The following is a 26293-nucleotide window of genomic DNA, read 5'->3' as shown; positions in this document are numbered from 1 at the left end:
TAATGGGAAGATGAAGTCACTCCAGTCTCTCACCACTAACCCCCCCGCCCCCCCTCCCATCCACCACACCATCCTTCTCTCATTCAGTCCCGGTGCCCATATGTTTAATTAACTAGGCTGATGTGTAAGTACCTTCAGCCAGCGAAGCGTGGGCGGGCGGGCGGGCTGTGGGGTAAAGAGCCTGCCGGAGAATATTTTCCTTATTTCTTATCCGCCCGGGCGCTCGGTCGACTGCCGGAGCATCACCTCTGCCGTGCAGCGTAGAAAGCTACAAATATAACTCGACCCGTTTAAACTTGTTCCCAATTGTTTAGGGGGGTGGCTTTTGGAGCGCGCGGTGCTCGTTTGGAGAGCGCGTGAGGGAGACGCAGAGTGAGAGGGTGAGTGAGAAAAGAGAGAGAGAGGAAGAGAGAGAGAGAGTGTGTGTGTGTGTTTTGATGTTATTTGTGACGGAATCCCCCCCTTCAGTCTCCAAGAATCCGCGAGCGGCGCGAGGAGGAGGAGGACAGCAGTGGAGGAGGAGGAGGAGGTGGAGGCGCGCGGACCTGACCACGAGCCCTCACTGCGGAACGCGCGGGGCTGCCGTTGGAGATTCCAAACCAACGGTTATTTTGGATTCTAGAGTCTTAACTGATCCCCGCACGTCAACGGCTCTTTTTTTTTTTAATTTTTTTTTTTTAAACCTCCCCTTCCTCTTTTTTTTCTCCCCCCTCCAGTTCGTCTCCTCCGCTGAATGGACGGTTTAACATCTTAACCGAGAGGAATACCTATCTGCTGGGAGAGAGGTGGTTGTGGTGGTGGTGGTGGACGGGGGAGGTCTTCAGAGACAGACAGGTGGATTTATCCGTGTGTGTTTTTTGGGGGGGTTTGGATGGAGGAGAAATTGATGGATTCATTTAACGGAGGAGAGTCGTATGTGATTCCCACTCCTGCCGAGGGCACCCGAATGGAGTAACAGGCTGCAATGTCATCTCCACCTGGCCGCCTGGAGAGATGTGTCACGGGAATGGGGTGAGTTAGCCTAATTATTATGGGTTTTTTTTTGGGAGGGGGGCGCTTAGCTGAAAACTAGCTAACTCTCTCCTCTCGGGGGGTTGACGCGGAAATTGAGCAGCAATTGTTGTCGGGGTTCAGTGGTTTAATATCTGCCGCACACTCCTCACTCTCCTCTCAAAGTGGAGCAGAGGAGGGGTGGTGGGGTGGCTTGGTTTGTGTTCCTCTTCGCTCCTTCGTTCGTCCGAGTCCCCCCCCCCCCCCTCCACCCCCCGACACACAACCTGCTGCATGCCCTACATAGAGGAGCCCCGCACCGGAGAGAGGAGCGTGAGGGGAATATTCGCTAAGGAGCCACAGGCTGTTTTTAACGCTCCCTCTCTCTGCCTCTCTGACAACACACACACACACACACATACACACACACACACACAGAAAGAGAGAACTATTTTTTTTCTTTCTCACCGTACACCTTTGAATTTAACTTGTGTTTTCGTCACGCAAGCTTTGCATCCAATAACCCTGTATCTCATCATCCCTAAAAGAAACGCACACACACGCACGCAGTTGCGCACCAACACACACCAACACAACCATAGCCTTACACACACGCGTAGATACACACACACACACACACACACACACACACACACACACACACAGGCACACAGGCACTCGGAATCAGCTGCTATTTGATGTAATTCAAACTGTTAAAATACTAATGAGTCATGAGGACTATAATGACATTGGGTAATAATGTTTATAGCTCATATAGGCACCAGCCTGTAAGGAGCGCGTCCTTTTATTAGGGCAGAGTCCAAATTCAACAAGTCGTTTTTGAGAGCTGCAATGCAATAAGAAATAACCTTTTTTTTCTTTCTTGTTTTTTCAGATCAAGTTTGAACACTTTTCCTCTGGTTTCACTGACGCTTTGAGAAGGAACCAAAATGCCAGTAAACGGACAGGTGATGGTGGCTGCCCGCACGGGCCCTCGCACCACGGCAGTAACACCCAACATTCATCGCACGGACTCCGCAGAAGAAGGCGCAAAACCCCCGCGACCGCAAACCTGCAGCAGCCACGCTTTGTGACACCGAAGGTAAGGACCGCGGCTGGCAGCGACGATCAGTTGGAGGGTGGAGGGGGGGTGGAGGGGGGAAGCAAAACACAGTCAAAGCGGCTCAGACGGAGCGCTGCGAGACGCTAAGCGGCGCTGTTGCATCACATTATCCCCCGGCTGCTGATGAGAGGCCATGTAATGAATTCATATCTCAAATTACAGTTTTCAGCCTTTGAATGCAGTCACGTTGTAGAAACACATTTTCTTCCGTTTTCCTCCCGCTTCCCGTGCCAAGTCTGACACACGAAGTGTCTTCTCCTCCTCTCAGGGACATGGAAGCTATCTCACACACACACACACACACACACACACACACACACACACACACACACACACACACACACACACACATAGGCACACACAGATGTTGCATGGGGGGTAACTATAAGAGTCTAGCATATCTTAGTATAGGAGTCTGACATGACAGGATACACAGTATAGCCCTAATTCCCATAATTCTCCATCAGACTAATCATTTCTGGTGACAAAGTAAAGCAGCCCATTTGTAATGTTAAATATTGTGTGTCTCTGTTTGCATTTCACATGATCATTTAGGGCAAATTATCATTCATGCCATACCATACTCATTGTGGTGTTGTAGAGAACAGTGGAGAGAGACTGACGATGTGCTCAGCGGTAGCCTATTTTCCTGAATAGTGGGATGACACAAAAGGAGATCAACTCTGTAGGGCATAAACGCAATAGAGTGAGCAGCAGTGAATGTCGAGAGCAGTTGCTATCTTCATTAATATAAATATCTTGTGCAAAGCTGCAGTGAATTCTGGGTGTGATGTCATAACACCTTTAAAACCCTCAACAGTATTTTATAGTAGGCCGACTTTTGTGTTCACTTTCTTTTTTGTTGTTATCCCTCCAGAGAGCATTTCTTACTCACTTGGGCCTTGTATTTCCCACATTTCACAGTCCGCTATTAACCGACTTCTGAAACGAAGCTAAACAGGAAAAAAAATCCATAAAAATGAGAAATTCTCAGTGATGCGATGCATACCATATTCTGAGTCCCATTTTGGCTGCTGCATGACATAGTGTTGAAATTATGTGTCGAGCTGCATCTCACTGAGCTGCTCACTGAACCATCTCTATTGTTGGCAAAGCAGGTACAGTAGTTCAGAGCCCATTGTCTCGAAGCCGCATGTTCGTGTAGTCTGAAGTGAGATTGTGTTGTCCTGTTTCGCTGCAGTTAAAGCTATTTAATCCCTCACATTAAATGTTCTCTTCTCAATATGTTATTGTGCCGCCTTTAACGAGATGGCCCTCTTGAGATTATTTTTATGGCACCTAAATGGAACTAGAGATATACACACAAACATCAAGTGCTTGTACCTGCTAACAAAGATCCATAAGGTATTTTTCTTTCTTATGGTTCTGCTAAATATTATTTTTTTCCAAAAAACATTTTTGAAGGAAGGTATTATTCAGGAGGGTTTCTTGCAGATAAAAGGCTGCAGAAGGTGAGCATTGAGACTGCTCTGTGTCATCCTGGTTTCAGTGTTTTGGTTTTTAATAGTGTGCAAGACATTTTTAGAGCTAGAGCCCAAAATTAGCTCCAAATCTACATATGCCTGCAAGTGGGGAAAGGTTCTGAGAGCAACCATGCAGAAGTCTCTTTCTTTTCATGAAAGATACATAGAGGGTTTGTTCTTCTGTTGAAACACTAGTTTTACTGAAGTCATTCAAAAAGTATGGCAATTATTATTGTATAGTGACTGTGGCATAGTCTCAAAGAATAGTTTATCAGCAAATATCTCTACCTGAAAATTGTTAGTTTGATTTTAACACATAATTTCTGAGCCATAAGAATATTGCTGAGGTATCTTTCAGGTTATTTTCTCGTACGTGATATGTTGTTTTGTTTAGCTCAGTTAGAGCATTTTGGTCACAACGGATAGAATAAAACTAAGAATCCTCATATCCTTTTTTTCCCTCTTCCTTTTTGTGTAAACATATAGAGGATTTGAGGTATTAGTACACACACATGATTGCTTTCTAGAGCTTATGAAGAATAATTATAAAGATGCTTAAAAAAAGAGGGAAAAGCCAAAGAACCTGTGGGTGCAACGTGTACCTTCCTGCCCTGCACTGTAGCTGTATTTGTCCTGAAGGATATTGACATATCCTGCGATAAGAGCTACAGCAAATAATCCCCTTATCTGCTCAGTATTTTTGGTTAGAGCTCACCATCCACTGAAGTTGACAAACTGTGTATATCAAAAATAAAGATTTTTTTTGGCGTGGTTCTCTCTGGGAACATTAACAGCCCAACCACGTGCAGCCACTGGCGCCTCTGGCGTGGCCTTTAGCTGTCAGCTGCCGAATGAGTGTTTTCTTTAAAGTCAATTAAACCTATGATAGTGCCTGAACAGCGTTGCATTAGAACTTCCACCACCTAAATTTGGTTACATTTGACTTTAAATAGCAGGAACTGAAAGAAGAATGTGAAAAACTGATGCCCTGCCTTCACAGTTGCTGTCTTTGCACATACAATCGCAGGTCAAACGCTGCTCACATGATGCTTGAGAGGATGAAAATGAGTGTTTTCATGTTCCTGTTCCTAGCAATTAACAGTGAAAAGGACTGAGTGACATATGATAATGACTCATTTGACCCCCGCTGATCTTCTGTATATTGATGTGTGATAGTGCAGTCTCAGACACAAGTTAATAACCCAAAAGCCTCTTACGAACGTGCACTGTTTAATCATTTAATCAAAACACAGTTGGTGGTCTCATTTAATGAGTTAGTGAGCCATAGTGATATTAAGTGGGGTTTGACTAATACAGGTTTTGGGACTGATATTTTTAGCAGTAGCTCATGTTTTATGAAGATGTTCTACATCTGTAAATTTGCCTGAAGACACGAGTATATAGTGTTTTTTTTTTGTTTTACTATTTTGAATATTGAAAATTCTTCTGTCTATGCGTTTACCCTATGGGAAAACTAAAACTCAGATTAATAAGTGGATGTTCATCAACCCACAATGAAGCTCCCTATTCAGGCATAGCAATCAAAACATTGTGGTTTCACATTCATAACTACGATAAAGAAATCCCTGGAACGGCATCATAGTGCTATAAAGCATTACAGTGAGTAGTGGAAGCAGCCTTATGGTCCTGCAGTTTGCACATTGCAGCATCGTTAACACTGCCTTGGGTAGTGGCTTCACCTTTACAAGGGATAAATACTTATTGCCAGTACACACTTGAAACTGTGTATTTTTAATCATTCTGTCAAAGTTTTTATCCACTCTAGATTCCAGATAAGTCTTATCCAGTTCCAGCTGAATTTTTCTAAACTTTACTGACAGGATTTAAGTTATTGAATTGAAATAAATCTGAAAATGTGTTTTTTCAAACTTGAAAAATATTAATTCTCATCGCTCAGGCTAGGATTTGGAAATCAAATCCTACCTTTAATCAATCTTAAAACTTTTATCTTTGTTATTCATGGCTCAAAGGCAGAAAGATTTGATGCTGAAAATCAGGATAATCTTGATCCTACTTGAAACGTGGTTTCGGGGTGGATTTAGAGACATGAGGAGCAAAATAGAGATGTAACTAAGACATTGCTACCTATACATCTTGAGTTTGAATTAAGAGCAGCATCTCATGTTTCTATTTCAATCAACAAATTCGTCAAAACAGTCTCTCATCTAAAATGTCTCAGATGGAATTACCAGCTGGATGGTCAAACAAATGGCCTTTCAGACTTGTATTTTTTTATAAGGATCTTTGAATTGATGTTTTTACGAGATTAGATTGGTTTATTTTACAATATAACACATTGAAGAATAATAGGAAATTGTGTTTTTAGCTGCTAAATGTTCAAACTAGGATTGTAAATTTAGGGGCTGAAAACCATTGAGCTGGAAGACGCTAAAACGCTACATAGAGCTGAGAGCACAACCTTTAATTACACTACTAACACTACGAGCAACGCCCTTAACATTACACACACTCATTTGATCCATTATTAATATGAAAATATTGATTAGTGCACATTTAAATCCTCTATGATCCTTTTTTTAAAAGTAAATAATCAGACCTCAACATTGATAGTCAGTGGTCATTGTTAAAAGAGGAAGATGCACACAGATGTGCTCTCCTTTTGATGTCAGCAATCATTTTTCAGTTCAAAGCTTAAGGCTTTCAAGATGGTGGATCTTTCATTTTGGATTGTAGCCCCCCACTGTGTCCATTGAATAGTGTGCTTTTGAATTAGCTTGATTAGTATTAAGCACAACATGTGGCTTTGAGAGTGTGAATATTTCCAGCTTCATAGGAGGCTTAGTTGTTACCTTAAATGATGTCCTTTACACGTTGTCAGTCTGAGTACTAGTCCAAGCTCAGAAAGAGGCTTAGGGGCTGCCTAAGAGCGGCCAGTCTGGCGATGTTATCGTGGTCAATTTAACATGCAAAATCCATATTCCAAATTTATGCTTTTACAGACACCAGATTTCAGTTCAGACTGATATAACACTGTCCTAGTTAAGACATTCTTTAGCTTTTAAAAATCCAATTTGATTCAGTTTTCCATGGTTACAAAGAGCAGATCAGTCACATGAATGTATGAGTAATATTTCATTGTTTTGTTTCCAACACTGATCATTGTAAGTGGAGGAGCTCTTACTGATTCCATGAAAGATGGCTGCCCTCCACTTTCACAATTTTATGTATTACATATGTTACGCCACAATTAGCTCAATGCATCACTGAGACAGTTAATACATTTTTATAATGAACCAGACATCATTATTCTATAAGAGATAACACATGCACAGCAGGGCTTTCTTTAAACAATGGCGCTGTGGAGCTTCACAATAATATCCTACTAGCACCATCGTTCTATTGGCAAAAGAGGGTGTAAAAAGAATAGTGATTGTAATTCTCTTGATCAGCCAGCAGCTGAAAGTCTGGCAGATTGTGCTCAGTGTTAACTGTGCCAGTGATGTTAAGTCCATGAGGACTTTCATCACTCAGCTACAGAGCAAGTCAAATGGCTGTATTATCTTCTCTAAATTATTTTTACTCATGACAATCAAAGTTCCTCAAATTCATATTGAAGGCAATTATTTTTTTTTAATACAGCCATTTTAATTTTTTTTATTAAAGAGTGTTATATAATCAGTGACTCAATCAATTACAGGTTTTCTTTAAAAAAAAAAAAAAACAGATTATAATGGGATAAAGTTTGTGAAAAGATTCAAGAGTAACAGTTTGTCAGTGAGGACATGCTTAATGTTGCCTAGCAGAAACGTCTGTGAATTGACTTTAGCTGAAATTAAACTCCTACTCTCTGTGTGTCAGTTAAAAACTATTTCTGCTCCTTAAATGTTCAGCTAACCTGCACACTTAATGCTGTAGTGAGAGGCATGTGCTTTGCTAACGTAACTAGCCAATAACAGTTGCTTGACCATATTTTCTTAGATAATAACAATCTTCATTTAAAAAGCACTTTTCAAAACCCATTTTACAAAGTGCTCCACGAAGGCAGATAAAATAAAACAGACTAATCTTAAACTTTGTTACAAATTAATTGTAAAATTAGTTTAGATTTGTTGTTAACAAATTATGTCTCAAAAATACATTTCTGCTCATGGTTTGGGGTTTACATTCATGGTTTTGGAATCGCATCCAGAGACTTTATGAAGCATTGAGTGTAATTCAACACCATAAACCTCGTCCATTGCTGCAGCCAAACGATTTTAAAGTGATTTTCAAATTGCTCGTAAAGCGTTTTCATTTTTTAAATGAATAAAATCCTTTTTTTGGAGCTATGCCTTTACTCTTCAACCCTCAGTGGGCTGATATCCATGTTTGACTGCTTTCAGCAGCTTAGAGACTCAGCGTAAACTACTGCACAGGCCTCAATCTTTGGCCAAACCTCCATCTGGTCCAGTTCATTCTCGCCAAGCCCAGCCTGTGCCTGACACTAACTAAATTTGGTATTAAATTACTAAGTATTCTCATTACCTCAATTCTGTGATTGGATCTCAATATGCAAATGAGGTAGGCGCAGCTGGTGGATTTGTCAATGGTGTGTCCCAGGTGAAGGGAAGCAGTGCAATGCTGCTGTACAGGAGCTGCTTCCTTCTCCTGTAGCACAGAGTTAGGTGACATTTCAACTTGTCGGGCTGATAATTTTCTCTTAATGGGTAATACAGTTGAAACAGATGATATCCTGATCACTGACTGATGTAATTATGCTATAGGATGCTCTGTTAGATGTTTAAAAATGTATATAAAGTGGTTTTTAACCGATTATTTCTGTTTGGCTCCAGATGAAGGGCTAGGCCAAAACGTTTTGTTCAGCAAGCCAGGGTGCATGTCCACGGTTGTCGACACTGTGGCTTTCAAGCTTTGGTTTGCTGCCATACATCCGTGGCTCTTTTATGTCAGTGTCAGAGTCTGCTGTCAGCTTGTCACTCACAGTCACTGTCATGCCAGTGATAGAAAAGAATGACATTAGTGCTTAATGCAAATGTAGTTTAAAATAAAATGTTTTGATGCAAATGAGTTTTCCACCTACATAGATGGATACCCATGGGCATACCTCCGGGTAGATGCAGAGATACAGACACGTTCATTAGACGAAAAATGATAAAATATAAATTTTCGTCTTTTTATAAGCTTGTTTCTTCGAAGAAAGAAATGTTTTCAGATGTTTCAAATTTGAGCAGTTTTATCCATTATTGATTTTGTGAAAGTCATCCATGCTTTTATCTCTTCTCACTTAGTAACTCAGTGTTTTTGCCTCAGTCAAAGGTCTCTCTCTTGTTTCCAGTTTGTACAAACGCAGCACCTAAGAGACTTCCTGGAGCACTGACTCTGCTTTTATCGATTCTGCTGTTGATTTCTGTGTGTGGTATTTATCCATTTGTGAAGCGCTGTGTTACTAGGATTTGAAAAGTGCAATGTGAAAAAGATTATTACTGTAATTATATAATTGTAGATCAAACGGTGACAAATCTGTAAGGTAGTAAGAGCATTTGTAGTACAACTATAAAGCCCAAACTTTAATTTAAGTGGTGCACAGTGATATATTATTTTATCCTCTCACCTTGATGTGCTTTTCTTTCTTTTTTTTTGATAATGCCTGATGAAGATCTAGGGTAGATCAAAATGTTCCTCATTTGAAATTGCTGGGAGCTATCAGTACAGTGTGCGGTCTGATTCACACCTCGGTGCACCAATTTTTGTTGAAGACGAGTTGCCTACCTTAAAGATACAGACACTTATTTGATAAATAAGTAATCAAAAACCTGCAATATGTGTAGTTGGTTTCCTAATTTAAGAAGAAGAGACTGGAATACAAATAACATGATAATCAATCATTGTGAAGTATGAAAAAAAATAACACCATACAACACGATTGGGGGGCATCTTATTGTTTGGAACATTAAAAGTAAATTGACAGCTAAGCAGCTATGATATGTCCTACCATCAATGTGTGTAAGTATTTCAGGCATTAACAGATGAACTGATCTTGCTTTCTGCTGAGAAATCTTTGACGTGTTGATTTTTTTAAAACAAATTTCAACATGAATAGTACCTCGATGACTCCATGATTTAGTGTCTCAGCGTCTAGTCAGTTTACATTTCTTTCCCTATATGATCTCGTTGAGAGCTCTGCCAGGCAGCAAGATGCAGAAGCCAAAAATATTCCCAAAACATCTGCAAATCATCCAAAATGTGTTATGTACTGCAGGTAAAATACCCCCTTCCACACTCGCGACAGGTGCCGTCTCAGCCAGACGGGGCATCCGCTGATGTGGGAATATTTGAAGCCCCTGTCTCCTCCTGCCAAGTGCGGTTTTTAACAGCGATGAGCAACACATCAAAAAACATATGTTGACCAGACTCTGGTGCCCAGAGATGTATGATCAAAGATAGATCCCATGCTGAAGGGTTTTAAAAAGCTGCCATCAAATATACTTTATGCCTTCGCCATAAACTTCAATTATTTAAGATTTGATTAATTGTAATATACTCATGTTTTTTTTTTGTGTGGTCCAAAGTGAACGTTGCCAATCAATCTTTATATATCACCATTATAAAATTAAGTCCAATTTACAAGTCATATCTGAGGCCCCTTTTAGACACTGTATCTGGAACATTGCTCGCCTCATCAAACTGTTAAAGTAATGGCTTTTGGCACGAGCCAAGTTAGTCCCAGATCTTCCATATATGACATCAAACAAGAGTAGGACCAGCGCTTAAGTGCATAGTTTAATTAATCTACAGGTATTAGCCATTTATCATTCTAGATATGTGGATCTGTCTTGAGAAATGTCATATCAGTATTTTCTTAACTTATTACAGTGACATGTAGTCTTTAGAAGAAATTTGATGGATTAACAAATGTCTTCACTTTCATCAATAATAGATTGTTTAAGAGATTGGCGCACTTGCTATGCATGAAATGAGTACAAATTCTGTTTTTGGTTAAAAATTAAAACGTGAATTTAGTCTATCATTACATCAGGTTGTCTAACAAGGCTTACGAGTGACTGTCTACAACCGTCCTGTGTCATTTTAATGTTTCAGGTCTTTTCAATAATTGAAAGCTAGAACAATCACATTGTGTATTCATAAGGATGGCCCACTCTCGACTCATCATACTGTGCCATGTTCTTGTAACCCCGGTGTTCTTACATCTTGGAGTCAGCCGCACTTTTAACGTACAGTTTTTAAGCGATACAAGTTTACAAGTTTAGTAACCACTCCCTCTCTCTCCAAGATCAGAACTATACACCTCCCCACCCACGTTTTACACAGCTTCATAATAACTTTATTTGTATTCCCTTTCTTCCTTCGTCTTGCCCCATCCTCACCTTGTTGCCTCTTAGTCTCCTCCTCCAGGGGTTTTCTTTCTCTTGCTTCACATCCTGCTGCAAAAAAAACAAAAAAAAAAAAACACAAATGCCCTCGAAGCCACACACATAAACACACAGATATATATACACAAACACAGTTACAAAAACTCACAATGCAGTCCCCCAATGAATGTCAGCGTGTGCCCTTTCTGGTGTTTGGCATTGCCCTTGTTTATTCATATTTATTACCAATGAAATATGAATGACAGAACTCTTGCGGACATTTTCTGTTCCCCTGGTTCCACATGTACCACAAGCACTGAAAAAAAAAGGAAGATAGAATTGGCCGAAAGTGTGTGCCCCTAACACATGTACACACATTTCTCTGCATTGCTGAAATTTTGATGTGGAAAAAGGCTGTTGGGCTGTTAAAAGGCTGTGTCGAGGGGAGCAGGGAGCAGGCGGGCGGTTTTACTGAGGACAAACAGGAAGGCTCTTGGAACTTGCATCAGTGTTAAACAAATAAAAATGTGATATTTCAAACAAGACCTTTTTCACTATATTCTGCTGCCCTGAATCAAGACAACAAACATTTGTGTTTTGCAATTCAGTATCTGGGTGGGTGGATAATGACACACACTGTGTCTTAATAAATGCGGAGCAATCTCTCGAAAATATAAACCCTGACACTCCCAGGTCAAAAAAAACATATTTATTATTTGATGTGAAAGTGCACCTGTTTAAGATTACTCAGAGGTGATGCACTGCAATTGCATTAAGGTGAAAGCAATTTCGTACTGTATGATAGAAGTTGCGGTAGAGGTAAAAAGGCTTTTTTTTAAATAAAAAAAAAAAGATTGTGGGCTATGTTGTATTTGTTGCTCAGTTGCTGAGAAATTGGCATTGCCTACATCTAAGTGCACTGTTGTTTGGTTGATTCAAGTATGCCTTCAAAAAAACACAATAATTGTACCTTGCTCTGGTACGATGTTCCAAAATATGCTATGCCAAAATACACAGTGCAGGTAGTCATTTTTTTAATTAGTGTTTTGGCTTTTTTTTTTGCCTTTATTGGATAGTGGGCAGTGAAGAAGCAGACAGGAAACAAGGGGAGAGAGAGAGATTGATATAACATGCAACAAAAGTCCCTGGCTGGAATCAAACCAGTGGTGTTGCGGTTATGTGGCATTCGCAGTGACCATTCGGCTACCAGAGCAATCCTGCAGGGAGTCATTTGATTCAGTATCAGATATTTTGGGTTTGGTTTGGATTGTTGACAACATTGTCAGACATTTATAAAATACAAGTTATTTGTCAGCGATTGACTTACTTTCATTGTTGTCCCTGGTGCTGACACAGTTCACCAACCTTCATTAAGATGGGGACATGTATTCATTGTCTGACATTTGAAAATAATGTCAGACAACTAAAAAACTATAAAACTGAACCATGAACAGAAAATTGCTATATTTTTTTTTTTTCAAGAAGCAGACAAGATAAAAATTGGACACCCATAAGAGAAATCATAGAAATGTGTGACAGAGCGCAACGTGTCATACTCTGAAAACCACGGTCACCAGAGGGGAAAACAACTGGCGCCATAATATGCAACCAAGGGCTGAAACACTAACAAAGGGCCTGTAACTAGCTGAAAACATTAGATTTAAGCATGTCAAATCACTATTTTAGCACCCTGTGTCTACCAGAGAGGAAAAGGTAGTTTACAGCTGAAACCTGTTACAGTGTATACGCAAAGATGCAGTATATGAATGGAAGGGCTGACATCATGTCTACAGTAGAGATAGCACAACTGTATAGCAAACTTTTTCACACATTTTGCACAGCTGATATGGCGAATGCAGTTTGGAAAGATAAGCGCAGAAATTAAATGCACAGACATGCTATCATTGGGCTCTTTTTACAGTTATCATTTCAGCTGAATGCGGGTTAACTACTCTGTGATTTATCTATTACGAACACCACAAACATTTCAATTAAACAGCTGTTCTGTTTTTACTTTCATCTGTGTTCTCTCTGTCTAGCAGTGTGTCCAAGTATATGTGTCTTGTTTATGGAGGTTTTGCAGGCTGTCCATGCAGCTCAGGTCAGGTCTGTCTCTTCCAATGCACAACACATAGCCCTTAAACTTCTTCCACTTTTGTCTTCTAATAGGCTGAGTTTTTCGGTTTGGCAGCTTATTAGTTAGTTTTGGGTTCTTTACCCTGTTGGTAGTGCATCCCACCACACAGCACCTTTTAGGTATTTTTCTGTTGTTTGCTAGTAGACAGAAGTAACAAGGAGGCAGCGTCACTCAATACAGAGTAAATGGAGAGTAATGTCTCTATATAGAGGTTCAAATTGAAAATCAAATGAATTAAAAAGTAAAACGTAAAAAACATATTAATGTATCCACATTCTATTAGGAAATACTATCTAGTATTTGTCCACCTTCTTAAAATAATTGTGAAAGTAGCTGGGAGCCCTTACATGTAAAATCCTTCAAACAATATTTAATTGAATATGATGTGCTCGGTCCTCGGAAGCCAGTGAAGCTGTAAGAACTGACACCTACTATTATGACTCCTTGGCTCAAACCTGAGGAGGACCCTAACCACTTTGTTTCATGCTACTTGAAGTTTGTGTTTCACAGTTTTTCTAAGGGCTCAGTTCCATTAACTAACACTATGTCGAAATGACATTGGACCAGGGAAGAGACTAATAGTTTTAGACTGTCCCTGTCCAATTTATTGCTCCTTTCCTGCCAGATATCTATGTCTGGCATTTACCTCGCCCAGTAATTTTAAAACCATAGCATCACTTCATAGGTTATTGTCAAGAATACAACACAAGTATTTACTGTAACTGAGAGAGCTTCATCTTTGATCCAAACAAGATAGATTTGGTCTAACCCAAGTGTAAAATAAGGCCACAATCTGACATTACACATATTCCTTAAAAAAAAGATCTTTCACACACATAACTTTAGCTGTAGTCATGAAAATAAGATTTATATGCTTGAAATACACAAAGGATGAATATACTGAGGTAGCTATACTGAAGTAAATGAACTGCATGAAGTATTCACATGAAGTGAAATAATATAATATTCACTTCATACGTTTTGTATTGTCAGAAGATAATTGTAATTGATGCTGATAATAAGCAAGAATGTGTCAGCTGCCGGTGCAATATTTCTGGTTTAATATTTTTATCAGTTAAAATTCATTACATTTTAAATGACAGCTGGATGAATGTTAAGCTGTCAGTATCCGACTCTATTCAAACCCAATAAATGTATCTGTAATGAGGGGTGTGTGTGTGTGTATATGTGTGTACATGTGTGTGTCTGGCTTCCTTCAATATTTGTTCGTCTGTTTAATTTTCTCTCCAAAACCTCTTTCTCTAAACCTCACATTTCAAACATGTTGCTCCAAGGCTTATATATCATAAACTAACAAGCATATTCAGTGTAAATATTGTATACTCACAACACTACAACAATGGTTGTCAGTCTGTGCAATGATGAGACAGAAAATATCTCATCCAAATGTTCACAAATTCCATTTTTTCAGCGAGGAAAAGAAAAGTTTCCTTCTTGGATTCATATATTTCTCATAAACTTCCGAAAGTATAATCTTAATTTGAATCTCTTTAGAAACGTATTAAGGTAGTAAAGTTAGTATACAACAAGTTTGTAAACTTTGTTGAAAAGATTCAATACATTTGCTGATGGACTCTATTAAAAGTAAAACTACTGCCAATTTGAAAAGTGAAAATTACACAGAAACCAAGGATTCAACGCTTTAAAATATTTTCCGATATGTCCATGACGCCATCACACCACCATCTGCAACGTTGTAATTTTACCCAGTATGCAACTCAGACGCCACTTATCACAGAATGCCTGGTAATGGGACTAGTTTGGCTAGTGTCTCACAATGCTATTGCAGCCAAATAACACTAAGAAACAATAAAGGTGGCTGGCCTACTCTTCTTTTAACTTATACACGCTGCAAATGTTGCCTGACAGCCATTATAGTGAACTTCTCTCCTCTAAAAAGAGACAAGGAGTCCGCACTATGAGTGAGGAGGGTTTGTTTTTTTACTGTATCGTAAATGTTGTGTAATGACATAAAGGATACAAGTGAGTTGCTGGATATGAGTGACTCACAGCGACTGAAAATGTTTGAAAAAGACGCCTTTAAAATGGCAACTTGTTTGGCGAATGCATGGTAGTTCAGAAGGAAAACCTTTTATCACTAAGAGGTGATTATTATTGTGTTGTGGATGAGGAGTCATTACTTAGTTTCATTTGTGAACAGCCTGGCTGGAAATTGTATTATAATCATTAATGTTTGGTAATCCTGTGAGGGATGGCCCTTGATATGGCACTCACTGGTTAACTGATGAAAAAACGAACAAAAATCAAAACAATGTATGTTTTCTAATATGAAATAATTCATAAACGATTATAAAACATTTCATCAATAGGAAGACATTATTTACTATTCGCATATTTCTCTATATACATGATATATCCTTGCATATTATGCATTTGTGTGAGAATCAAACACGCATTGCACACTGGCTGCTAGCTACTTAGGGCAAGACTGCTAACTTTGCCAATCTTGTCAACTTACATTGTTTAGCAGCCACACAACAGACAGCACTTGACGACATAAAATTCATTTGATGTGCATGTTATTTATCAAACAGGGGCACCGGCCTGGAAGCGCAGTTTGCCTGTCATCTGAGACACAGCTTGCGTGCGATCAGTGAAGTGTGCCTCTCTTCTTCATGCAAATGCATTTAGCGTTTAAAGGAGAATTGCACAGATAACAGGGATAGATTTGAGAAATGTGGTTGACTGCATATTCTGGTGCATTTATTAAGGCTCACCCAACATTCAAGGGTCAATTTTACAAAGAAAACTCAATGCCTCTGCGACACGGGTGCAGATTTGAAACGGAATATTAAAGGTAGGTTTCAGTAGGGAAGATAAAAATGTAGAAATCACCATGACAGCAGAAACATGTGTAGGAGAGCTACAGTTAATTATTTTGTATTTGGAGTGACAGCTTCTTAGAAAGAAAAGTTGTGCAGTTATAATAAAGAAACACAATATCGCACCATTTTTAGCACCAAAACAAAAATGGGATGGTGAGTTGACATCCTCTGAGCTAATGCGTTTTGGTGACTCTTGACACTTGAGGTGAGATGGCTTTTTTTTTTTCCTTAACATTTTATGTGTTAAATGGGTCCTACTGCATCAGTTTTACAAGACCTTCATAAATGGTTTGAAAAGTTAAAGTTTTATTTAATGAGACATTTTGATTTCTCTCTCTGGGTTTGATTTCTATCTTGTAGTACCCTATTTTCATCCCTGCTTCACCACTGAACTGCATCTTTTGAGTTCTCGTTTACATGCAGAATACACCTAAAAGACAGTCCCAGTTACTGATAATTAGCTACTGCCTCAGTAAATCAGACGCTAATTTCATGCAGATTGCAAGCGCAAATATGTACATAAATCTGGCCCTGACACTCAGAGTTTGGAACTGGGTATTATGGGGATTAACACACCAAATTGAAAAAACATTTGATGAAGAAAAAACGCTTTTATGTGAGTTAGAGTAGAAACTGTGGTAGAAAATTGGGTGACAAGACATTATTTTAGGGTGGCTCCTGCTATCTTATGCTACCCCAGTGGCTGTGCCGCAGCACACAAAAGAAATGATGATATGATGTACTACATTATTCAAGCCTGAGCCTGTAGAGAGCTTACAGTCAGCTGTTATCTCATACAACGCAATAGGCATAAGTTTGTGGGTTTAATGTTAAATTGTAGTTTGACTTTTTCTGCTGCTCAAGATACTTGCCCCAAGTGCAAATGTTAATAACTAGATTTAAGAGTGATGACTTCTACATACTCTCAGAGCAAAATGTTTTCTCATGAAAATACAAGCTCACCACTGCAGTTGGATTTATTGCTGAGTGCTGACCGCCTATTTTGTGTTCTTTTTAATGGTGCCACAAGCATCTAGAGATGTTTTAAAATCTAATTAAATAATTCAATATTCAGCTCTCATATTGCACTGAACACCTCTCTGTTTTATACAGATCATTAGTGGTAGAATATCTGTTCATTGGTAGGAAAAGATAAGAAAAAGGAAAACAAATTAAATAACATTTAATATGAAGCAGTACTAGACAGCGGTATTGGACCAGTCACAGGTGGTTGTCACCAATTAAGATACTTTTTGGAAATTCGTTATAAACAACAAGCTTCGTGTGATGGATGTTACAATCCACCCAGATAGATTTGTAAATTTCGCCACATTTTCGCAAATGAATGAGTGACTTGAACTTATTGAGCATACAGATGGAAAACAGTGAAGTGGATTATGTTGCAGTTTTAGAGACGTTATCAGACGTTTTAATACTTTTTTCCTAAAAATATATCAACACTGGAATCTATCGTTACTGCCTGAATTCAGTTTGACAATAGCCACTGTTATCAACCTTATTTCAAGCCTATTAAGTTTAAGTGCGATGTTCAAACATAGATTTTGAGTGGAGTATCGCTTTAAGATATTTTTGGGAAACAAAACCCACATAAGCGAGAGTCTAATTTGTGTTGTCATCTAGAGACACTATGGAGCTGCTTCATTGGCGATGAATGAAGGAATGGAATGTGGACTGATAGATTTAAGCAATTACTCCCACATGAGCTTTATTTAATAGGAGTTAGGGGTAACATTGTTGAACCAAAAAATGTGCTTATATACGAGGAAAATCACTCTGGGTTGTGTTACAGTGTGCACAATGACGTCCTCTGATTCATTTTCACTGAAGCAGCTTGAGGGCCTCTTAATGCTGTCTCCCATTTGAGCACCGGGTGTGTTGTTTCTAGCTTTGACAGAGACAGTCTAGATTCAACTTCACCCACAAAAATAAAAATATTATTGGACAAGGCTAATTTGCTGCTTAAAGGCAAATTTGTACTATTTAGGAAACATGTTCGAGTGAGCAAAAATAAAAATAAATACTGCTTTCAGTCCATTTTCAGTTGATTTTATTCCAGGAAGTCAGCTAAAAAAAACCTTTTCTATTTTAAGATATTTTTAAAGAATGAAAACCCTTTTAGTGTTGTCAGGATACCAGAGAATTATGCCTGCTGAATATTGTTGCATTATTAAGATTTTGCATTTTTCAGTATCGTGGAAATATTAGCATAAATGCTAACACAGAGGGGGATACAGTAACCCCTCATGACGTCTCTTTTGGAAGCTAATTACAGGAGTCAGTGGATATGATTTTAAGCACAAATGCAAATCCTATAAGACAGCAAGAACACTCAGTGACCCAAAGTTTTCCAGCTACGTTGACCATTTTGGAAGCTGTGGCACAGCACACTCCTCCTAGTTATGTTAGCTCTGATGCTAACTCCAGGGAAAGTTAGTGTAATCTTGTCCCATTGGTCGGAGCTGACGCTAATTCCCTGGGACAGGAGTGTAGCGGTGTGTGATTTAGCGGCGTATGCTAAGTGCTGCTGGAGCTGCAGGCTAGTCTGTGGGCACCAGGGCAGAGAGAGCAAGCTGGGAAAGTACTGACTTGACTAACTGGCCTGATTAGACCGGGTGTGAGATGACATGGATCAGATACACACACTAACCCAGCCGGAAAGACAGATTGGCAGAATTAGAGAAAGATTTCAAAAAAATGAAATACATTATGAGAAAATGAAGAGATAAAGATGATTAATAGACAGTAACGCAAAGTTAGAAAATGAGGACAGGGGAGGATGAAGAGATGTAGAGACAGTAGGTTAATTTTCTGGATGTGACGGTTTCCTCCTGAGGTGTTTTTCAGCTCTGCTGGACTGTGGTGGTGTAAGAAATTGGCTAAGATGCAACGTAGCATTCACATCATGGTTTCATTAGTTCTCATTCAGCCCAGGGCATTTCACACTGCATTTCCTCTACTCATCTGCTTCTCTTAGATCTGCTCATATTACGGGAAAAGGTAACACAGACTGAGCTTAAACTGGGAACATGGAGCTTAGACTCCTCTGTATTAGACTGAAACTTGATTAAGATATAGAGTTTAAAGAAATGTTATTTTTCCTCTCAGTGAATGTTATTGATTGATGCAGACATTTATGTGCCTTTAGCGATTTAGAATGTTTCCCCTCATACCCCCATGAATGGAGTAAAATCTGATCGCATTTATTTCAGGGTTATTTTATCCATTAATAGCTGGCACTTTACTGTGAACATTGCCTACAGGCATAGATTGTGTTCAAATAAAGGCGGACAGTGGAAGAGAGATTTAGGGCATCTCTTGAAGCCAGATTAGCGGTTTAGCAGAAATAAAGTTAAGTTTAACTGTGGTCTTCTAATGGTCGCTTTGAAACTGAGACTGAATTAAGTAAATCTTGAACAGTGGAGGACGGAAAGTAAACTCCCAGCCCCAGTTTGTTCCTATCATTTCTCATTATTGCATTGGAATCACATATTTGAGCCACACTGTTTTTCTCAAAGGTAAATACAAGCCAATCTTTGAGAAAATGGTCAGGTCTTTTTACAGCGCTAACGTATAACCAACTGACAGCATATGTTTCACTTGTACTTTCAACTGGCAGAAACTGTCAAGGTAAAGAAATGTTGTTACAGCTTTAGAATATGAGCTTGGTAATATCAGTTCAGGATTGAGATTGATTTGTTTTGGTTTTGTGACGCAAACGGTCACAAGCTATTTTTTGTTTAACTCTCTTGATTAGACCATTTTTGGTGTTTGTGTGTTTTTAGGGTATGATGGGTGTAGTGGGCTGGATGTTGCTCCTACTCTCCCAGATCATGGTGCCTGTGGCGTCCCAGAAGCCTCCAGGGCTCAGCGTGGGTGTGATCATGGGCCAGACGCGCCCTGTTTCTGATCAGGAGCTCCGCCCACCGCGTCGCCCTGACGATGCCCTCGACGTCTCTGTGGTAATACTGAGGATCAACCAGACAGACCCAAAGTCTGTGATCACACAGGTGAGGAAAAGTGACACATTCGACACTATCTGTTTGACTCATCGCACACAAACACCTTGTATGACACTTGAGCTTGTTTCATTGTGTCCCAAGGTGTGTGAGCTTCTGTCACGCACTCGTCTCCATGGCATTGTGTTTGCCGATGGCACCGATCAGGAGGCCATTGCCCAGATCCTTGACTTCCTCTCTGTTCAGACACAACTTCCAGTCCTGGGAGTCCACGGAGGCTCCTCTATGATTATGGCTGACAAGGTGAGTACCCTTGACACACACAAGCACGGACAGGAACACACACATACACACACACACGGGCACGCACGCACGTACAGCACATACTCCTACGCCTTTGGATACACAATGTTTGTGTTTTGGAAGTGGGATTAGGGAGTTGTAATCCCTGCTTTGAGCTAGCTCTAAATGTTGAAGGAAAATGCTTTTCAACCTACACCTTTTTCAGATGTCCTGGCACGTTAGCAATTAGGCCAGAAACGTATTTCATTGAGAAACTTGGCATTTAGAGACTCACTCCACCTGAAATGCAGCTCACAATTCAACATAATCCACAAGGCTACAGCATGAAAAATAACAAGCCCCTTAAACTACCTAAAATATATATTTGTGTAAAGTGCCCATTTTAGAAATACAGTGTTTGTCCTCAGCTGGTGGGAAAATGAAAAAATGGTATACCACAGCCTTTGATAAATACTATATTTTGCTTCCTGTGAGCTACTTTAAGCTCTGATGGTTGTTTGAGTTAAAAATGGTTCCCTTATGTCATATATAAACCATCCTCGGATGTTGCAGTCACCATGTTGTAGATTTAAAAATGACACAGAGGTTTCTGGAAGCTTGTTTTGGGCTGTCAGGGCTGTCAGATTATTATCTGTCAAATTATTTTTGTTTAAATTAAGCCTTTGGGCTGCAGTTTTATGTTAATTAGCCATGTTTTGGCCACATTTTAATGTACAGTATTCATATGGTCAGTAGAAATCTGCATTGAAAATACAGCATTGTCTGGTACATCATTCGTGTTTTAAAAGATGTTCATGCATTGTTTAAATATGTAATAATGTACTTTCTGCTTGGTATAAAACTGGGCTATGCAAAGCCAAAAAAAGAGAAAAATTTTAAATCCTGGGCTGTATGTAGCTGTATCACGTCTAGTGCTCAGCGGGTTGCCAGAAAAAACTGATTCATTGCTTTAAAAAAAAAAAAAAAAAAAAAATTCTTTAAGATTGGATTTTTGTTTTATTTTGGTGTGATGCTCAGTGCAAAGTTAGGGATGTACATCTCTTTCTTAGCTGAATTCTCTCTCTGGTACTGACTCTGTAGACCTTGCTGACTGACAGACAGACTGAAGAAGCTTTGATAAAAACACAACTGGTTCTTTAGCTTTTAAATCTCTCAGGGCACAGCAGCCAAAACAGAGGAACCAACAACTGCTGCAATACAGCAGCCTTTTGAAGTACTGCTTGACTGGGGATGCAGTGTGTGTGTGTGTGTGTGTGTATGTGAGAAAAGATGGGAAAAAAAAGACGAAGAAGGTAAAAGAGACAGTCAGAGTTGGCTGAAAGGTTAGGGGAGTGAAACTGCAACATGAAGGTCAATGTCTTAAAACCCACACTGACTATATAATGATAGGGAAATAAATGAATTGTGTTTTTCCTGCCTTCACTCGCTGCTGTTGATGTGCCATTAAATGAGGTACTTAACCCCCAACTGCTCTAATTGAACTGCTCAGTGGCCAAAAGTACAAGACTACGGTCATTCTTGGCAGCTCCCAGGTGTGAGCGTGAGTGCGTGAAGCCTGTAACTAACCAGCCCCCCTGCAACTGTTCCTGCAGGCCAGTGCTGTAAATAAGAAAGTCTTGCTGCTTGGTTTAAATTAGCAGCCCACTGGCAGGCAGGTATAGAAGTGCAGTGAGTCAGCAAATGACTGTAGAAGAATTGTTCGGTTGATTGGTATCTTTTCTGTTCTGTAGCTTTGATGATGTGTGTGTGGTTGTTGTAGAGCTCAATAATCTGCAGCAACTACCCAAAGGACATCGTATTTAAATATTTGTGACAAGAGTGTGAGGAGACCGAGATGGTTTTCTTCTCCAGCATCCTGGCTCTAGATTTGAATAATGTTTTCATTATCTGCTGATTATGTTTTGGATGAATTGATTAATTGTGTAGTCTAAATGTCAGAAAATGTTGAAAACTGCCCATCAATCATTATAAGTTATTACATGGGAATCAGTTGTAGGGAATACATTCACCTTCACAGTTTGAAATACTACAAAGGCTGCATTATATATCCTGTTATTGGGAGGCAAGCTGGGCTTTAACTCTCCTCAATCTATTGAATGTAATACAGGCATTGGTATGTATGGGCACGCTTTGAAAATGCCCAAGAATGCAGAAATTTTGTAGGGAAATGAAGTGATCACCTTGATATGATTTGATGTTATCACCCCTTCAATGTGTATTACTAGCTAAGGTGGACAATGCAAATGCAACCATGATGCAAAGCTAATTGGAATATTGTTATACATAGCAGGAAAGATCTTTTAATTTTGGATTTTTAAAGACTGCACCGTCATACCCGCTGTGTTTGTGTGTTTGTTTTTGACTGGATACATATAGTGGATGGAAGGATTACTCAGAGTCTCAATAAGAGGATGAAAGAAACCCTTCAAAACCCAAAGACCTAAAATGTATAATGATATAAAACCAATTAATTCCTTTTTCCTGAAGAACGCAGTTTGCCGAAATGATCTTCATTAGTAGAAACGAGCGTGCAGCTTTCCAATATTTTTTATGTCTGCCTGTAAGCTACCACCTCACTAGAATAGGTGTGCATTTTCCCTCAGTTTTTTTTTTTTTATAAAACCGCTTAAGACAAATTGCACAAACACACTGTGATATCTGAGAAGCTGCAACCAGCAAATGTTTGGCATTCTTGCTTGATAAATTGAATCCAGTGCTTTTCTCAGCAGTATTAGCCCCTCTTAATGATTTCACTATATGATACACATATAATCTGTAACCATGTGAGTATTTAGGGTAGTAAAAACCCTAACAAATATATTATTTTATGAAAAATCCTGGCTTTATGTAAGACCTCTTGTCTGTGGACAGTAGCTTTGATACCTGCTGTCAGTAGTGTAGTGGTAATCTGGAGGATCAAAAGAAATCCCAGTGGGCTGGTAACAATTCAGCTTGATTACTGTGGGCTAACAAAAAATATTGTGCTTTCTGCAGGCTGAGCTGGTAGAGCCTTGCGCTCTCTGTCTCTACATACACACACATGCTGTCTGGTAATGTCGCAATCAAGGCTTTAGAAGAGGAGTAAAAACTGAGCCGCTCAAACCACGGTACCTTGGGTATCCTGGCTGAGTTAAGTAGTATTCTACACATCATGTTTTAGATGGAGAGTAAAACACAGAAGGAAGGAGATGGTGCCAGGGAAATACAGAAAGAAGAAGCATAAAAAAAAAAAACTTCAGCAGGCAAGTGCTCTAAAATAATAGATATACGTGAAGGTGGGCAGTGCAAGTGTGAAATACTGAGGTGTTAAAGCAGTGTTAAGCTGTCAAAATGCAAACTATAACTGTCATGATTATGTCACATTTCAAGTAGAGACTTTCCCCAGTTGTCATCTTATCAGTAGCTGGCTGCATAGCCATCATACTGCATCACAAATACAGGAGCAGGCATTCCAGGCATCTCTGAAAACTGTTGAAACTGGTGGTAAACAAGATTATGGAGGCCAGTAACTTACTGCTATGACTCCTCATGTTTGTAAAAGCACAGTTTTTATTTGTCATGATTTTGTTTACAGACCTCAGAGCTCACTTACAATTTGTGTGAGTTTTCTCCCACATACAAGAATCCTTTTTAGCTGCTTCTCAATTGGGGATGAAGGTTTTGGTTTGGAGTAGTGTCAAACAAAGGGTTTTATTGCTTAGTTGTGTGTTTCCAATTATGGCAGGACAGCGTTTTTGTTGCTGTAGTCGAGATTTTTGCTTCGAGGTGCTTTTCTTAACTGCCCACTAATTTCCCCACTATATCAAAACCACCAATATCAGTTTTGTAATATTCCAAAATAATTGCAACTAATTAATATACACCATAGAAGAAACAGCTTCACACCTGGTGGATCTGGGCTGAAATTAAGTCCCACTCAGCCCGTGCCTGCTGTAGACCGAACATCAACTAGACCCAAGACCCCCATATAAACGGCTTTCACAGATGTTTAGTGTTAACAATGTTGGATGAAAAAAAACCTTCTTTCAAGCTCAGTGTGGAAATGTTCCCAGACACACATACTCTCACACATATGCGCATCCACATATTATTATTAGTAATACATAAGTAATAAATTAATCAAAGAAAACAAATTTAAAGTTAAAGATACATAAGAGGTTTATTGTATGTGATTTAAAATGAAAGATTAATCTATTGGTCTGGGATGAACCCTGGAAATCTTCCTGACACCAATACTGTTTTAGCAATACAGTGTTTGTTTTTGCCTACACTGTACTTCTGCTTGTACTTCTGCCAGAATGGGCAATGTTCAAAATAAATTCCACCCCAGTTGGATAAGCCAGCCCAAACAAATCAAAGAATCATCCATTTTTTGTTTGCCAAGCCCATATTTTCAAAAATGAAAACAAATGGATCAATGTCACAACAGGTCCGCTGTCCGATATGTAAGGGTCTCTCTCTCCCTGTCTCCCTCCCTGTTTCCCTCCCCACTCTTTCCCAGTCTCTACCTCCTCATCATCCCCATATAATGCATGTCAGTGTGGAGCACTCAGGAATAATCTATAGGAATTTGGATGGTATGCTGTGAGAAGGGAGACACGTTGGGTGAACACGGAATTGATGCGGAGAAAGGGCATGTGTAAGCCCAGGAGAGGAACAGGATTAGTTTTGAATGTTGTACTTCCATTACAGAGGAGCCACTTTGGGAAATAAGAAATGTTGTTGGCTTTACCTCACCCCCATATGTGCTCACTCATACTCTGCCAGTCTTGTTCATCTCTTCTTTTGACTTCCTACCCGGTGTGTGGGGGATAGAGGGTGGGGGTTGGGGGTCACAGTGTGTAGCATAAGAACACGAACATGCTGAAATGGAAAGTTGTAAATTAAACATGCATGTTCTTTCTGCTTTGCTCTGCCACTGTGGTGGGATGCTACTCTTGGTGTCTGCGTATTTGTGCGCGCATATGTGTACGTGAGTGTATGTGTATGTGTGTGCGCTTGACTGTGTGGGTCCCAGCTTGGGATGTCCCATATCAGTAGGGGCCATTTGCCCAGGTTCTCTGCTGAGTCCCTTTAATATTTAACACCTGCTCCCCTCACCTGCTGTCACTCGCAGAAGATCCACTGCTGTGTCATTCGCTCACTAAGTCCTTCCCCACTTTAACCTCTAATTTCTTCACCTGCTCTCTTGCTTTTACTTCCATGGTGTCTCCCTGTGTCATCCAGCTCAGTCTCTCTGTCTTCCTCTCCTGTGTCTGTTTCCTGTCTCTCCCCTACCATCTCCACTGCCACCGCATCCTTCTTTTCTGTCTTTTCATTTTGCCGTGTCTCTCAGTCTTCTCATGTCTCTCCGCTCTCGCATCCACGGTTTTTATTCTCGGGGTGTGAGAAGAACAGCCAGCTATGTTAGAAGGCTTTGGGAAATCTTGCTATCCTTGAACTCCTGTGTAGCAAGACTGGGTGATGCATTTGTGTGTCTGTGTGAAAGAAAGAGAGGGAGGGGGAGAAAGTAGCTGGATTAATATAGTTACTATGGTGACTAAACCCGACTACAGCATTTAGTTCTGTTCTGCTCTGAGGCTCTCTGGCTGCATTTATACCACAGGTCTTGATGCCCAGTTACTTCCAGCTTGGCTGGGCACCACATAGAACATAACTGGCTGTCGAAGTGAAGCTGGTGAGAGATCACGTCCTTCTCACTGCACTAGTGACTTAAAAACTATATCCACAATAAGTCAGATAATTCTGTAAACGTTGTTTACCTGTGAAAATGACTAACGTGTCAAGATCATTTTAATGAAGATCTCTGTTCAAACTAAAATGTCTGAACAACAAGAAAATGGTAAATGTCTTCTTCGTCCTATTTTGGCAAACTGTACTTCATGGCAAACATCTGGTGATGAGTGGGAAAGACACAGCCCAGTTCTAATGAGTCTAAGCCAGTTGGACCAGTGTTCTGCCTCCCCCTGATCACCTTTACTGTGTTACAATACAGCCAAAATCACAATTTAGTTGCTTGTATTTACATATTATTCTGTCTCTGTTGTCAGACAGGTAAAT

At 39.8% G+C, this 26293-nt stretch overlaps 1 protein-coding gene across 1 annotated transcript in view; it reads left to right on the top strand.

Annotated features, from left to right (window-relative positions):
- The first annotated feature begins 219 nt into the window (after positions 1-219).
- grin2ab (glutamate receptor, ionotropic, N-methyl D-aspartate 2A, b) overlaps positions 220-26293 on the top strand; it is a 93224-nt gene continuing 67150 nt past the window's right edge. The window contains exons 1-4 of the mRNA XM_044347464.1: positions 220-1011; positions 1886-2092; positions 19757-19981; positions 20075-20233. Coding sequence (XP_044203399.1) covers positions 994-1011; positions 1886-2092; positions 19757-19981; positions 20075-20233 — 609 coding nt within the window. The 5' untranslated portion in view covers positions 220-993. The remainder of the gene's footprint in view (positions 1012-1885; positions 2093-19756; positions 19982-20074; positions 20234-26293) is intronic.

The sequence above is a fragment of the Thunnus albacares genome, chromosome 3 (assembly GCF_914725855.1).
Source record: "Thunnus albacares chromosome 3, fThuAlb1.1, whole genome shotgun sequence".
Lineage (NCBI taxonomy): Eukaryota > Metazoa > Chordata > Actinopteri > Scombriformes > Scombridae > Thunnus > Thunnus albacares.
Note: the sequence above shows the minus strand (reverse complement) of the source record. Positions and strands in the feature narration are given on the sequence as shown.